Raw genomic sequence first — 15288 nt, 5'->3', positions numbered from 1 at the left:
CTAATAAAGTATATGAGGAGCTATAAAATAATTCATAGGGTATTAAAAAAGCAACAAATGGATATTTTAACCACAAATTTTATTATTGTATTTGCATCCCATTGTGGCACTATATGAAAACTCAAAATTTGTCTTTATTTACCTTTAATAAATATACTCTGCAAACAAGAAATCATTTACATATTCCTGTTTATCCTTGTAGGTTCATAAATATTTTTATGAATCAGACATGGTTTTTTCCATGTGTGACCAAATATTCTTGGAGAAATGATATTTCATTCTCTTGTGTCTTTTAATAAATGTGGTTAAGCCAGCAATATTGTACTTTTGTTTTTCTGTGATTACAGTGTCCTTTTTGTAAACATTTACTCAGAATGCAATCACACAGATAGCAATAAAATGTTTCCAAGTGAAACTGCAAGTGCATCCATAAATTTAGTGGAACTTTCCACACAAAATATGCTCTTATCATGCTTAAAGCCAATTCAAGCATGCAAATATAGGAAATATAGCCTTTTTCAATTCAGAAGCATTACATATTTCAGGAAGAGAGCAAGAGAGCTCTTCCACAAGGCAAAATAGAAAACTAAGGAAGGTAAATTCAAGTGTGACATAATAAATTTGTATAGGCAAGTTCTTTAAAAAAAAACCCCCACCATATTTCTCCAAACAAAGGTTTCCTCTAATAACCTGAAGAGGAAGAGCCCAAGAGGGGCTGTTCTGCATACAGCTCTATATATCTAAATAGCCAAACTCAAAACAAAAATTGTAACTACGCAAGAACAATGTTGAGTAATTACAAAGCATACTAAAGGCATCCCATTTTTACTAAGAATAAAGGCATTTGATGAGACTATGGCACTTCATGTAATCTTTTAAGCAGCACGTATACTACTATATACTGATGAAGTATATGGTAATGATGAAACAGACCTCCATTAAGGTACTTCTTTCACCTGAACTCAGCTTCCGTAATATATAACCTCAAACCTCAGTAAATCTTCCTCAGACTGAAATTATTATAACTCATATCTTCCATATAGTGAACAGTAAAGAGGCCGTTCCCTCTTTAAACTATGTCATTAAGCCAATAAAGTATGTGCCATTTTAGTTTCATTCATTTTCTCCTTGTTTTTTTCCTTTCATTTTCTATACTACTGTCACTGTCACTAGATTCCTGAATTCTTTTCCTTTTATATGTGTCTGCCTTCGCTAGATACTGTGTGTAGTTCTTTGGCTGTGAGTAGACAGATATAAATGAGTTTTGTCCTGGATTCAGGTAAGGTGGTAGAGGAAAACCCGGAGGTGGTGGCGGTGTTGCCATCTGGTAGTAAGGGAACTGCTGTCCAATTGGACTGAAAGGAGCATATTGCTGTGCTAAGAAGTATGTCATCTAGAAAAGGGAAAAGAAATGATACATTCAAGCCTTACTAGATAGATGATTACTGATACATTAATTCACAGAGAACAAAATACACTGGATCTACATTTATTAATCTTACAAGCCTTGGATTATACTAAATTCTTTTTAAAAACAGTTTTAGCTCTGCATTATAACAAAAAAAAAAGTTGGTTACAGTTGTAGTTTGTCATTTCAAAATAGAAATGCTGCTGTAATCTACCCTGCTCTATAGTATCTACTACTATGTCTGGTTTGTTATTATTCCAAACTTACCATGTTTTGATAGGGAGAATAACCTTGATATGGACCATTATTCATATGAAAAGGACTAACAGGACTACCACCATAAGGCTCTTCGGTCCTGTAATAAACAACAACAACACCAAAATGGACATGTCATGGCTAAAATCTCATGGATAAAACACCTAGCAGAAAATAATTATATATGTGGATTGGGTTGTTTACAGTCCAGTCTTTTATTACCAAGAAGAATGAATGGTAAAAAAATCGAAGTCATGCATGTATGTGTATACAGTAGAGTCTCACTTCCAACACTCGCTTATCCAACATTCTGGATTATCCAACGCATTTTCGTAGTCAATGTTTTCAATATATCATGATATTTTGGTGCGAAATTAGTAAATACAGTAATTACTACATAGCATTACTGCGTATTGAACTACGTTTTCTGCCAGATTTGTTGTATAACATGATGTTTTGGTGCTTAATTTGTAAAATCATAACTTAATTTGATGCTTAATAGGCTTCTCCTTAATCTCTCCTTATTATCCAACATATTCGCTTATCCAACATTCTGCCGGCCCGTTTATGTTGGATAAGTGAGACTCTACTGTGTATATAATTATACATATATGTGTGTGTGTGTGTAATCTCTCTCTCTCTCTCTATATATATATGTATGTATGTATATATGTATATATGTAATATATAACGTTTTGTGTGTCAGGAGCGACTTGAAAAAATGCAAGTCACTTCTGGTGTGAGAGAATTGGCCGTCTGCAAGGACGTTGCCCAGGAGACACCTGGAGGTTTTTTTTTATGTTTTTCCCATCCTTCTGGGAGGCTGCTCTCATGTCCCCGCATGGAGCTGGAACTGACAGAGGGAGCTCATCCGCACTCTCCCTGGGTTGGATTCAAGCCTGGCATCCTTCAGGTCAGCAACCCAACCAAATCACAGGCTTTAACCCATTGCGCCACCAGGGGCTCCAATATATAACAATAACTATATCTATATCTATATATATAATAACTATGGGGAAAATACCTGTATATGGCTGACTGTACATTGTTTTCCATATTCTCGCAGGAACTATTTAAATCTAGAGAATGAGAATTTCCTGTAGATGACACAAATAAAGGCAACATTAAGATTAAAATATGTCATGTTAAGATGTGCATATACAACTACAGCAGCTATAATAATATGGTTTCTCACTATAGCTGAGGACAATTTTTTATCGAGAAACAGCGTTAAAAATATACAGAATTCCACATGTAAACATTTAAAAATGGAGGGAGTAGGCAGGATGCTTTTGAAATTATTTATAAGAACCAAAGAAGCTTCTGTTAAACCTCAAAGAAAATAGTAAGATGGTTTTAAATTGAGACAATTTTCAGAGACATTACATGTTTAATGTGGTGGCTAAATATACAAACAAAAATGATTGTATTACATTTTAAAACATAAGATCCTAGCCAAAATCATTCCTTGAATGATTACGGATTGATATACTCCAGTTCATGAGTGTCAGTAATTATGCAGATTCAAGGAAAATTAAAAACTAAGATTTATAGTTTGTTGTGTAACTGAATGAAAACTGTTTGAGGAAATACTAACAATGACTTCTGCTAGATTTTATGGAAAGCAGAAAGAACTATCAATAATAACTATAGATATTGTCAGTAGCAGGAAAATAGAACGGAAAAAAGAACACCCATAATTTGATGGAATGATTCCTGAATGATGCTACCATCCAAACTGCAATGTATGGCTTCTACATGTTGTGGTCTTTCAAAGTTTTAAAATAAAAAATTATTGGTAGGTGGCTAAACCTACCAAACCGGTATTGCAGTTTTATTGGTCTTCCATATAAACGAATCCCATTCAGCAAAGCTATGGCATAAGGCACTGATTCTGTGTGTTTAAAGCAGACAAATCCAAAGGCCTTGGGTTTTCCATCTTTGTCCTTGCATACAGTCACTTTGGTTATTGGTCCAGCCTGCAAGAAACTTAAACATTACTTTCTTATAACTTTACTTATTACTTTACCTGCTCATACCAAAATTTTCTGGACCACCATATCAAAAAATATATAGATTTAGGTATGCGCCATTAAAACATACCCAGCATCAAATATTAGACATTATGCTGCTTATACAACAATTTGGCTTCAATATGTTTGTTGTTTCCATGTTATGGTCATAGCCTGCATAATTATCTTTCATGCTCTGTTCTTTTATTTTTATTTTTAAAATTCTGATCCTAATTTACATAATTCTAGGCAATAAGGAAAGCCCAGATTTTAATTTAATTTAAAGAATTAAAAAAATATTTAGGAAATCGAACACTTGATTAAAAGGCAATTTAATTGTTATATGTGCACTGTATAAACAATGATCAAGTGTAAAATGGCAGTGGTTACAAACAAATACAGTAGAGTCTCACTTATCCAACATAAACAAGCTGGCAGAATGTTGGATAAGCGAATATGTTGGATAATAGGGAGGCATTAAGGAAAAGCCTATTAAACATCAAATTAGGTTATGATTTTACAAATGAAGCACCAAAACATCATGTTAGACAACAAATTTGGCAGAAAAAGTAGTTCAATATGCAGTAATGCTATGTAGTAATTACTGTATTTATGAGTTTAGCACCAAAATATCACGATATATTGAAAACATTGACTACAAAAATGTGTTGGATAATCCAGAACGTTGGATAAGCGAATGTTGGATAAGTGAGACTCTACTGTATAAAGGTTAAGAACGAAAGTCAGATAGCCATAACACTCGGTGATTATAGAATATATGTATCATTCTCTGCCAGGGCCGGTCGGAGATATTTTTTAATGTGAAGCGGGGGTGCTGAAAAGCGCCCCCGCCACCGGCCCCGCCTCCCGCGCCCTGGCCCCGCCCAGCGTGCCCTGGCCCCACCTCCCACGCTGCGTGGGAGGCGGGGCCAGGGCGAATAGTGAGGGGGGCGGGGCCAGAGTTGGCCCCGCCCCCCACCCAGCGTGCCCTGGCCCTGCCTCCCACGCAGCATGGGAGGCGGGGCCAGGGCACGCTGGGCGGGGGGGGCGGCGCCAGAGTTGGCCCCGCCTCCCACGCTACTCCCGCTCGCCCGTCTGGCCTTTTCTAGCAGGCCAGACTGCAGCGGAGGTCCCTCCAGGCCGCGATTGCGGCCTGAAGGGACCTCCGCTGCAGTCTGGCCAGCTAGAAAAGGCCAGACGGGCGAGCGGGAGTAGCGTGGGAGGCGGGGCCAACTCTGGCCCCCCGCCCAGCGTGCCCTGGCCCCGCCTCCCACGCAACGTGGGAGGCGGGGCCAGGGCACGCTGGGCGGGGGGCGGGGCCAGAGCTGGCCCCGCCTCCCACGCTACTCCCGCTCGCCCGTCTGGCCTTTTCTAGCAGGCCAGACTGCAGCGGAGGTCCCTCCAGGCCGCAATCGCGGCCTGGAGGGACCTTCGCTGCAGTCTGGCCTGCTAGAAAAGGCCAGACGGGCGAGCGGGAGTAGCGTGGGAGGCGGAGCCAGCTCTGGCGCCGCCCCCCCCCACCCAGCGTGCCTTGGCCCTGCCTCCCACGCAGCGTGGGAGGCGGGGCCAGGGCACACTGGGCAGGAGGGCCAGAGCTGGCTCCGCCTCCCACGCTACTCCCGCTCGCCCGTCTGGCCTTTTCTAGCAGGCCAGACTGCAGCGAAGGTCCCTCCAGGCCGCGATTGCGGCCTGGAGGGACCTCCGCTGCAGTCTGGCCAGCTAGAAAAGGCCAGACGGGCCAGGGCGCACTGGGCGGGAGGCGGGGCACCGTCAGGGCGGTGCCCCGCCTCCCGCCCAGCCTGACGGCGCCCCCCCGGGCCTGCGCCCGAGGCGGCGGCGTCAGGTGCCTCTATAGTGGGGCCGGCCCTGTTCTCTGCTATTTAAGACTTTTTCCAGGCTGCATTAGCAATGAGGAGATGGTCGTTCAAAAGTTGTGAGGGTCTTCATGTAAAGGGAATCCCTGCAAAACAGATGAGTCAGAAAAGCAGATTAATTAATAGGAGGAATCCATATTGGTTCCTCAGCTACACAGAATGTATTTGTGTATTACGTATATTCAATCCAATAGAATGAAAAATTGTGGTCAGAAGCTTTACAACACTAAACAGGAATTCTTTGTCTAACAGTAGTGCTGGTATATTTGTATAAGGCATGAAGATTTGGGTGCTATCCTGTATTATTCAGAATGTAAGTCAGCAATGAGATAATGAAATGGGACGGCTACATGTCTAAAGACCTAATTAGCCTCCATTCACTGATATGTCCACACATGTCAATAATGATCTCTATTATCAATTGTCTGCTGAATCCTACACATCATGTGTGGGGCGGAGATTACAACACTTAGAGCACAAAGAAACATGGACAGGAGCCAATTGACAAATTATGAGAAGGTCTATGGTAATGTCAGCAACCACAGTTCCTTCTTTAGTATCTTCTATCTAGATGAAAGATCGTGGCAGGACAGGTATTCAGTACCTAATTTTGATTAAAAACTATGAGGACGTGAAGTTACATATGAATTGTTAATTGAGGGGGGACGACCCAAAGATACAATAAAGTGCACAAGTTACTAAATAAATCTGCAAAATCTGATTCTCCAAAATGACCAGCGCAACTACAGAGGAAAAACAAGATAGAATCAATATACTGACAAAAAACTTTTATACGTTTCTCAGAGGCACTAAAAAGAAATGACATTTCTAATACAATCATAATTTGGGTGCATTCCCAAGCAAATCCGCCATGTCTGCATTATCTTTCCCCTCTTTCATAGGTGAAAATCTGATGCCCATCTTCTGTTCAGGAAGATCTTCAAGGGCAGGAAGTATCAAATCATGGATTCTGGTGTTTGTTCTTTTGTTTGTTTGTTTGTTTGTTTATAAATAAGTAAATAATATAATCTGCTGAAACAAGGTGCGTTTTTCTCACATTTACAATAATCTTCCTTTATGAAGTATGGGCCAAATGAAATAGTACTTGATGGGCAATAAGTGTAAATGCAATACATGTCAGAAGGGCTATTAAATGACAGAATATACAATTTTAAAAAAATCTAAGTGACTGAACATTTAAAGGAGACAGTAAGTTGAACATATGCTTTACAGATATTCTAAAGCATCCCATTTCAACATATGTTTGAGGAACATGCAAGTACAATAGAAGCAAGATTTTTCTCTTTACTGATCTCTTTCTCTTTACTGTACTGTTGTAGGTCCATACAGTTTTACTTTTACAAACTAATAGTCCTACAGAATCACAAAGACAAAAAGGATATGAAGCACATGTTTCAAGTAAGAAATATCCCAACAATATCGTTTTAACAGAAGAAGAGCTACATTGGATCTGACAAAAGCCCGCTCTGGTATTATGTTTCCAAAACCCAAACAAATGTCTACTGTAGGATATCCCTGAATATGCACCTGATTTTCAGAGGCACACCACCTGAGATACCTGAGAAAATATTTAACATCACCTAATCCACCATAAATTGGTAAATGTGAAGCAAGGAGGTGAAGATTTATTTATTTATTTACAGTATTTATATTCCGCCCTTCTCACCCCGAAGGAGACTCAGGGCGGATCACATTACACATATAAGGCAAACATTCAATGCCTTAACATAGAACGAAGATAAGACAAACACGGGGCTCCGAGCTGGCCTCGAACTCATGGCCTCTTGGCCAGAGTGATTTGTTGCAGCTGGTTACTCAACAGCCTGCGCCACAGCCCAGCCCAAAGATTGTAACAATGGGGTTGTTGTGTGTTTTCCGGGCTATATGGCTATGTTCCAGAAGTATTCTCTCCTGACGTTTCGCCCACATCTATACCGCAACCTCGGAGATGTCTGCCATAGATGTGGGTGAAACCTCAGGAGAGAATACTTCTGCAACATAGCCATACAGCTCAGAAAATGCAGAATAACCCTGTGATTTTGGCCATGAAAGCCTTCGACAGCACATTGTAACAATGGCCTAAAGAAGCAGCTCTGAACTTTCCCTAAAGTACCCTGCACTTATTTTGTTTATTTTTAAAGGTGCCCCCAATGGCGCAGCAGATTAAACTGCTGAACTTGCTGACTGAAGAGTCGTCGGTTCAAATCCAGGGAGCGGGGCGAACTCCCACTGTTAGCCCCAGCTTCTGCCAACCTAGCAGTTCGAAAACATGTAAATGTGAGTAGATCAATAGGTACTGCTCCAGTGAGAAGGTAATGGCGCTCCATGCAATCATGCCAGCCACATGACCTTGGAGGTGTCTACAGACAACGCCAGCTTTTCAGCTTAGAAATGGAGATGAGCACCAACCCCCAGATTCAGACACAACTAGATTAAATGTCAGGGGAAAATCTTTACCTTTACCTAAAGGTGGCAAAGCAATATTTGGAAGGTGTTTTGGAAATTTCCCTTTGCAAACTCACAGACAGAAAATGCAGCAAAATCTAGGCCTCAATGCTGCATTTAGAATGAAAATTTGTGGGGTGGATTTGTGTGCTGCCAAGTCGTTTCTGTCTAGTGGAATCCCTAAGGCTTATCACAGCATTTTCTCAGCAAGATTTCTTCGGAAAAGAGCATTACAATTTAAAGCACCAAATGTTAATAACAGTGAGTCACATGGACTGTTTCAGAGAGGAACAACTATGGTCTATCAGATATTCTTAGCTGTACAGTCAACTGTACGATTGCTGACCACTGTCCATCATAGTCAAACCTCCTTGGAATTATATCAGGCCCCTTCTACACTGCCATATAAAATCCAGATTAGACTCATATTAGGAAGTGTAGACTCATATCATCCAGTTCAAAACAGATCATGTGGATTATCTGCTTTGATAATCTGGATTATATGGCAGTGTAGAAGGTAACTTCAACTGATGTCTCTTATAGCACAACCAGTTGAAATACCACCTTCTGTGTGTGGATGTCATCTACTGAATTATAGCAACTTCATTAATTTCATATGGTTTTGTTAGACAAGGAATGCACAAAGGTAGTTTTGCTAGTTCTTTCTTCTGAAATATAGATTGCAGGACCTGGTATTCATTATTAGTTTTCATCCAAGTACAGGCTGAACATCCCTTATTTAGAATTCCAACATCCAAAATACTCCAAAATCCAAAATTGTCCACATGGACGACTGAGATAGCGACACATTTGCTTTCTGATCATTCAGTGTATACAGTGTTCCCTCACTACTTCGCAGTTCACTTTTCGCGGATTTGGTTTCGCAGTTTTTCAATAAACTCTAAAAGAATATTATAAATAGTAAAAATTTTCAATTTGCAGCCTAAGGAAGGGAGGAAGGAGAAGCTGAAGGGAGAGAAAAGGAGCCCAACTGGCAATGGGAGGAAAAGGTGGTGATTTATCAACACACGATTGGTTGATAAAGACTTGAAATAGTGTATAACTACTAAAATAATGTATAAATATTAAAATAAATTAAGCATCCATACGATGCAGATTTTCACTTATTGCGGGTGGTCCTGGAATGTAACCCCCGCGATAAGTGAGGGAACACTGTACAAACGTTGTTTCATGCAAAAATAATTTTAAAAAATATTGTATAAATATCAGGATATTTGTATAAGGTTTATATGAAACATAAATGATTTTGGGGGTGTTTAGAGATGGGTTCCATCTCCAAGATTCTGTACTTATTTGGAAATACAGGTATTTAAAAATACAAGATGCAAAATACTTGTGGTCCCAAACATTTCTCATACGAGACACTCAGCCTGTGCTAACTAGAGCCAACCCTGCTTAGCTTCTGTGATCACACAAGGTCTGGATCTCACGATTAAAAGTACAGGAGTCACAACTGGTTTTCACTGTGGCAGCAATAGGAGGTAGGCATATTAATTTATTGCACCAAAATAAACAAGAGTCTTGCAGCACCTTAGAGACTATGCATATATTTACAGATGAATAACTTGTACTGAAAGTTTCCGAAGTACAGCAATACTACAACTTATACTATAAAATGACACCTATGAGATGGTATCTTGTTTTCTTGATGCTATGAGTTTATGGCATAAAGTAGGCATGGGCAAACTTTGGCCCGCCAAGTGTTTTGGACTTCATCTCTGTGAGTGCATTTACATTGTAGAATTAATGCAGTTTGCTATCCCTTTAACTGTAATGGCTGAATGCTATGGAAATCATAGGAGTTGTAGTTTTACAAGGTCTTTTGGCCGTGTTCCAGAAGCATTCTCTCCTGACATTTCACCCATATCTATGGCAGGCATCCTCAGAGGTAATGAGGTTGGTTGGAAACTAGGCAATTGGGGTTTATATATCTGTGGAAGGTCCAAGGTGAGAAAAAGAACTCTTTTCTGTTGGAGGCAAGTGTGAATGTTGCAATTGGCCAGCTTGATTAACACTTGTTTTATTGTCTTACTGTGTTTTATTTTTTTGTATATTGTTCAATGTATTTATGCTGTTTTTGTAAATTGTGCTAGTTGGGCCTTGCCGCATGTGAGCCGCCCTGAGTCCCCGTGGGGAGATCGTGGCGGGGTATAAATAAAGTTTTTTTTTTATTATTATTATTGATTAGCATTGAAGAGTCTTGCAGCTTCAAAGCCTGGCTGCTTCTTGCCTGGGGGAATCCTTTGTTGTGAGGTTAGCTGGCCCTGATTATTTCATGTCTGGGATTCCTCTGTTTTCTAAGTATTGTTCTTTATCTACTGTACTGGTTTTAGAAATTTTTAATACTGGTAGCCAGATTTTGTTCATTTTCACTGTTTCCTCCTTTCTGTTAAAACTGTCCACGTGCTTGTGCATTTCAGTGGTTCCTCTATGTAGTCTGACATGGTGGTTGTTAGCCTTCTCTGCACTGGTGCTTCACCAAACTACAACTCCCAGGAATCCATAGCACTGAGCTATGGCAGTTGATCTGGTGTCAAGCTGTATTTATCCTACAGTGTGGATGTAAAATGCCTGCACAGTGATTCCCAACTTTTTTGGTACTTTAAGTGTTTTGGACTTCAACTCCCAGAAGTCTCAGCCAGCTTGGCGAACAGCCAGGAATTGTGGGAACTGAAGTCCAAAAAACCCCAAAGAACCAAAGGTTGGAACGGTGACTTGGAGGCTCCTGACGTCACACGCTCATTCTCAGGGTTCTCCCTATTCCCCTTGGCCCCGCCCCTGCTGCAAGCCCCGCCCACACACTATTCTAGCCCCGCCCCTCCGTCCCTTGCACCTGCAGGAAGAGCTCGTAAAGGATTTCCTCCTGGACGCGGCTCTCCAGGTTCCCTACGAAAAGGGTGCGGTCGGGCTCCTCCGCTCTCTCTGGGGCGGCGGCAGCCATGGCCGTGACGTGCAGCCCGTCAATCAACACGGGAGTTCCATGGGAATCAGACTATGGGGGGGGGGGGGCGCAAAAGGAGGGGCCGCTGGGTAGTCGAGAGTCGCGAGGGGAGGCCGTAAAGCACCCTCAGCGCGACGGGAAAGGAAAGTGCGACTCCTGGAGGCGCGCTTTGCGGCAAATACCAGTCTCCGACAGCTTCCGAGGGGCATGTTGGTTGTGCTGCAGCGACAGCAGAACCTGAGTTCCTTTTGAGAGAGGAGGAGAAGGCTTTTGTCGGGGGACATTGGGACATGTAGTCCTCGAAAGGAATTGGCGCTGCTGGTCAGTTGTGGTCCACAAAGGAATCGTTAGCAAAAGCCTTGGAGGCCATGAAAGAGAAGGAACCCCATTTTCATATGGCATGAGCAAAAGTCCATTTTATTAAAGCATAGGCCTAAATCAGTGGATCTCAACCTGTGGGTCCCCAGATGTTTTGGCCTTCAACTCCTAGGCCCCTTTCACACAGCTAAATAAAATCCCAGATTATCTGCTTTGAACTGGAATATATGGCAGTGTAGATTCAGATATCCCAGTTCAAAGCGGATATTGTGGGATTTTCTGCCTTGATATTCTGGGTTATATGGCTGGTAAACTGGCTGGGATTTCTGGGAATTTCGGCAAAAACACCTGGGGACCCACAAATTGAGAACCACTGGCCTAAATCCTGTTCCCAGGCCTGCCTAGAGTAGATCCCTTCAGTTGTTGTGTGGCGACTCTTATTTAGCAGCTGGTGGAAAAATCTATTTTAATTGGGTTTAACCAGCAGGATGTCATCCATTAATTGTAACCATAAATTGGCAGGTGCATCTTGAGGAAAGAAGAAAGAATAAACCGTGAAGCGAGAGGCATGTGGAATGGAGAAAGTGCAAGTTTGTTGTTGTATGCCTTCACGTTGTTTCCGTCTTATAGCCACCTTAAGGATTTTCTTGGCAAATTTAATCAAAAGTGTTTTGCCATTACTTTCCTCAAGAGTCTGAGAGAGAGTGACTTGCCTAAGGGCCCTTCCACACAATATCAAGGCAGAAAATCCCACATTATCTGAGTGTGGACTCAGGGCTCTTCCACATAGTCATATAACCCAGAATATCAAGGCAGAAAATCCCACAATATCTGCTTTGAAGTGAGTCCACACTGCCATATATTCCAGTTCAAAGCAGAGAATATGAGATTATATTCAACTGTGTGGAAGGGGCCTCAGATAACCCAGTTCAAAACAGATATTGTGGGCTATTCTACCTTGATATTCTGGGTTATATGGCTGTGTGGAAGGGCCCTGAATTCACATTGCTATATACAGTAGAGTCTCACTTATCCAACATAAACGGGCTGGCAGAACGTTGGATAAGCGAATATGTTGGATAATAAGGAGGGATTAAGGAAAAGCCTATTAAACATCAAATTAAGTTATGCTTTTACTAATTAGGCACCAAAACATCATGTTAGACCACAAATTTGACAGAAAAGGTAGTTCAATACACAGTAATGCTATGTAGAAATTACTGTATTTACGAACTTTGCACCAAAATATCACGATGTATTGAAAACATTGACTACAAAAAAGTGTTGGATAATCCAGAATGTTGGATAAGCGAGTGTTGGATAAGTGAGACTCTACTGTATTTGAATTCAAAGCAGAAAATGTGGGATTGTATTGAGCTGTGTGAAAGGGGCCCAAGTGAAACAGTAGTTGTGAGAGAAAGTGATGGATAAGACTGCAATCCTTCTTGGGTATAGGGCCTTTTAGCATTCACAACTTTTGTTGCTAGTAACATGAGAATGTGGAAAAGAGGACTAAATATCTTGTATCCAATTATCACAGCGACGGAACATGAAGCAAAATATTCTGAATAGGGGCACAGACAGCAAAACAAACACCACAGAGGTGTTCACCCTTCTTTCTGCTATCCAAAGCATGTGTGTGTTTGCGCGCGCGCACACACACACACACACACACATATATGACTGGAGTCACATTTTTAAAAGTACCTGTTTTTGATTTACAAATTCAATTTAGGAACAAATCTACATAACCTATCTTGTTCATAACGTGAGGACTGCCTTTATACATATTCAGCATAAATATCTTTGGTGTAGAACTATAGAGGCACATTAAGAATGTAAATTCCTTCCCTTCCTTCACTCCTATGAAGCTATTCTGTGTTTTCAAAAGACCTCTTTGGTCCCAGCTATACTGACCGTTTAATGCACTTTGAAGCTGCCTTCAAACTGTGGCAGCTTGACAAAGGATGCCCACAGACATCACAAAAGAAAGCCCTTAATATGCATCAGTGCTCTAGTTTGTGTAATCAACACCGGGACCTCAAACTGGGTTTCCAGGATTTCTTATGCCTTCATCTGCACAGTGAAACCACTTTCTTCATTACTAAATTATAACTGCATTAAATACTCAGTGTAGATGTGCTCTTTATTAAGCACAATCCCACATGCCTTATTAAATGCTCCACGCTTTAAAATTCTCCCCTTTTTTCTATGTCTGCAGTCACACTTCTGTTTCCTTCTTCAATGTGCTTTCCTTCCTTATTTTTGTTGCTGACAAAAATGGTCCATCTGTTAAAACTAAGCCATGGTCATAGCTGAAATGTTTATAGTAGCTTTCACATTTCATCTGTTGCTTTTTTATTCAGGTAAGATGGACACTTACCTTTGATGTACAAGTTTCATTTTAGAAACACATCAAAAGCAGTAGTACTTCCTGGTACATTTTGGGTTTGTAGCTAGCTATTCTGCGTTGAACTAATCTTATTGATGGCCTGCTATTTCTAATAGAATTGGGTGATTTCTAAATTTTGGCTGCCATCATGTGGCACATCCTGATAGTGCACTGTTTATAAAGAAAATTGTTCAGTCCTGGGGTTTGCCTAGAATCAATTTTTTGGAATACTTCTGTATCATCAAAGCTCTTTTCAGTTTGTTTTATACAATAAAATATTTTCATTTATTCCATCAGTTTCATTGAATATTAGAATTTCTCTGGATACCAGTATAATTGGTTTCAGACAAGTATATCCCAGGTCTGTGTTCAGAGGTTAAGACATTGTCATAATGCATATGCTGAGATGATATTGATGCAAATAATTTGTTTTGCAAAGGGTTCATATAACTCCCCAGATTAGAAGAAGTAGATATCTTCTTAATCATTAGTAGAATATGTGAATAGGTAAACAGTATGGTGTAAGAGTAGAATTCAGAGACATAGCCATAGGTAAACGTAAAAGTTTTCCCTTAACATTAAGTCTAGTTGTGCACAACTCTGGGGCTTGGTGCTCTTCACCATTTCTAAACTGAAGAGCCGGCGTTGTCTGTAGACACCTCCACGGTCATGTGGCCAGCATGACTGCTTGGAGTGCCGTTACCTTCCTGCCTGAGCGGAACCTATTGAGCTACTCACATTTGCATGTTTTCGAACTGCTAGGTTGGCAGAAGCTGGAGCTAACAGCAGGAGCTCACCCCGCTCACCCGATTTGAACTGCTGACCTTTTGGTCAGCAAGTTCAGCTGCTGAGCAGTTTAATCCACTGCGCCACCAAGGGCGCCATATTAGTCTGGAATGTTACTATTCCTTTGTATGTGACATAAAAATTGCTATGGATTTAGCAAAAGAGTTATGTTGTCCACCATTTTTTTCTGAAGTGTTAAACAAGGTTCAAATGGGAGTCTTAAAGTGAGGTGCAAGTGCAGCAGCACTGTCCAATTCATGTTTCTAAGTAACTCATATTGACAGGCATGCTGCATCTAATACAGGATGTACAGTAGGTCCTTTGTATCTGCTGAGGTTTAGTTCTAGGATATCAAAATCCATGGATGCTCAAATCCAATTATGTACAACAGCAAAATAAAATAGACCCTTGTATAAAATGGCAAAATCAGGGTTTTGTTTTTGGAATTTAAAAAATCTAGCTGTGGATGATTCAGTCTGTGTATACGGAATCTATGAATACAGGACACTGACTACTGTACAATCATAATGAGAAGTAATTACTGATAAGCACTTTGCTTATCCACTATTGCAACCTCATTGTTTTTAATTCGATGTTTTAATACTGTGTTGTGTTTTTTCGGTTATTGTGTATATATTATTATTGGTTTTGTTATTGTTCTTTGATGTTTCATATTTTATCATTGTTTTGTATCTGATTTTGCTGTAAGCCGCCCCGAGTCCCCTTCGGGGGAGATGAGGCGGGATATAAATAAAATTATTATTATTATTATTATTATTATTATTATTATTATTATTATTATTATTATTATAACC

At 40.6% G+C, this 15288-nt stretch overlaps 2 protein-coding genes across 5 annotated transcripts in view; one reads left to right on the top strand and one right to left on the bottom strand.

Moving 5' to 3' along the window:
- Positions 1-62: 62 nt before the first annotated feature.
- rbm11 (RNA binding motif protein 11) lies at positions 63-11057 on the bottom strand. The gene is made up of 5 exons (XM_008115684.3): positions 10870-11057; positions 3480-3642; positions 2688-2760; positions 1676-1763; positions 63-1393 (listed from the first exon to the last, which is right to left on the bottom strand). The coding sequence occupies exons 1-5, from the start codon at positions 10975-10977 to the stop codon at positions 1118-1120; spliced, it is 708 nt and encodes a 235-aa protein (XP_008113891.2). The 5' UTR covers positions 10978-11057; the 3' UTR covers positions 63-1117.
- Positions 10866-15288, top strand: part of lipi (lipase I) — a 38683-nt gene continuing 34260 nt past the window's right edge. For 2 of the 4 annotated variants that reach the window (XM_062974992.1, XM_062974989.1), the window contains exon 1: positions 11056-11298. The gene's annotated coding sequence lies outside the window, so the exon portion shown is untranslated. Of the gene's footprint in view, positions 10934-11055; positions 11299-15288 lie in introns of those variants that run through there. The other 2 variants (XM_062974990.1, XM_062974991.1) reach the window with 2 other exon arrangements.

This window comes from Anolis carolinensis, chromosome 3 (assembly GCF_035594765.1).
Source record: "Anolis carolinensis isolate JA03-04 chromosome 3, rAnoCar3.1.pri, whole genome shotgun sequence".
Lineage (NCBI taxonomy): Eukaryota > Metazoa > Chordata > Lepidosauria > Squamata > Dactyloidae > Anolis > Anolis carolinensis.
The sequence above is the reverse complement of the archived record's forward strand: the minus strand, read 5'-3'. Positions and strand labels throughout refer to the sequence as shown.

Excerpts from the sequence above, each read along its gene's own strand:
- rbm11 (XM_008115684.3), bottom strand. The coding sequence starts at position 10,977 with ATGGCTGCCGCCGCCCCAGAGAGAGCGGAGGAGCCCGACCGCACCCTT. Across the intron at positions 2,761-3,479 it reads AAAACTGCAATACCGGTTTG|GAAATTCTCATTCTCTAGAT; the intron begins GTAGGTTTAGCC and ends TGTCATCTACAG. Across the intron at positions 1,764-2,687 it reads GTACAGTCAGCCATATACAG|GACCGAAGAGCCTTATGGTG; the intron begins GTATTTTCCCCA and ends TGTTTATTACAG.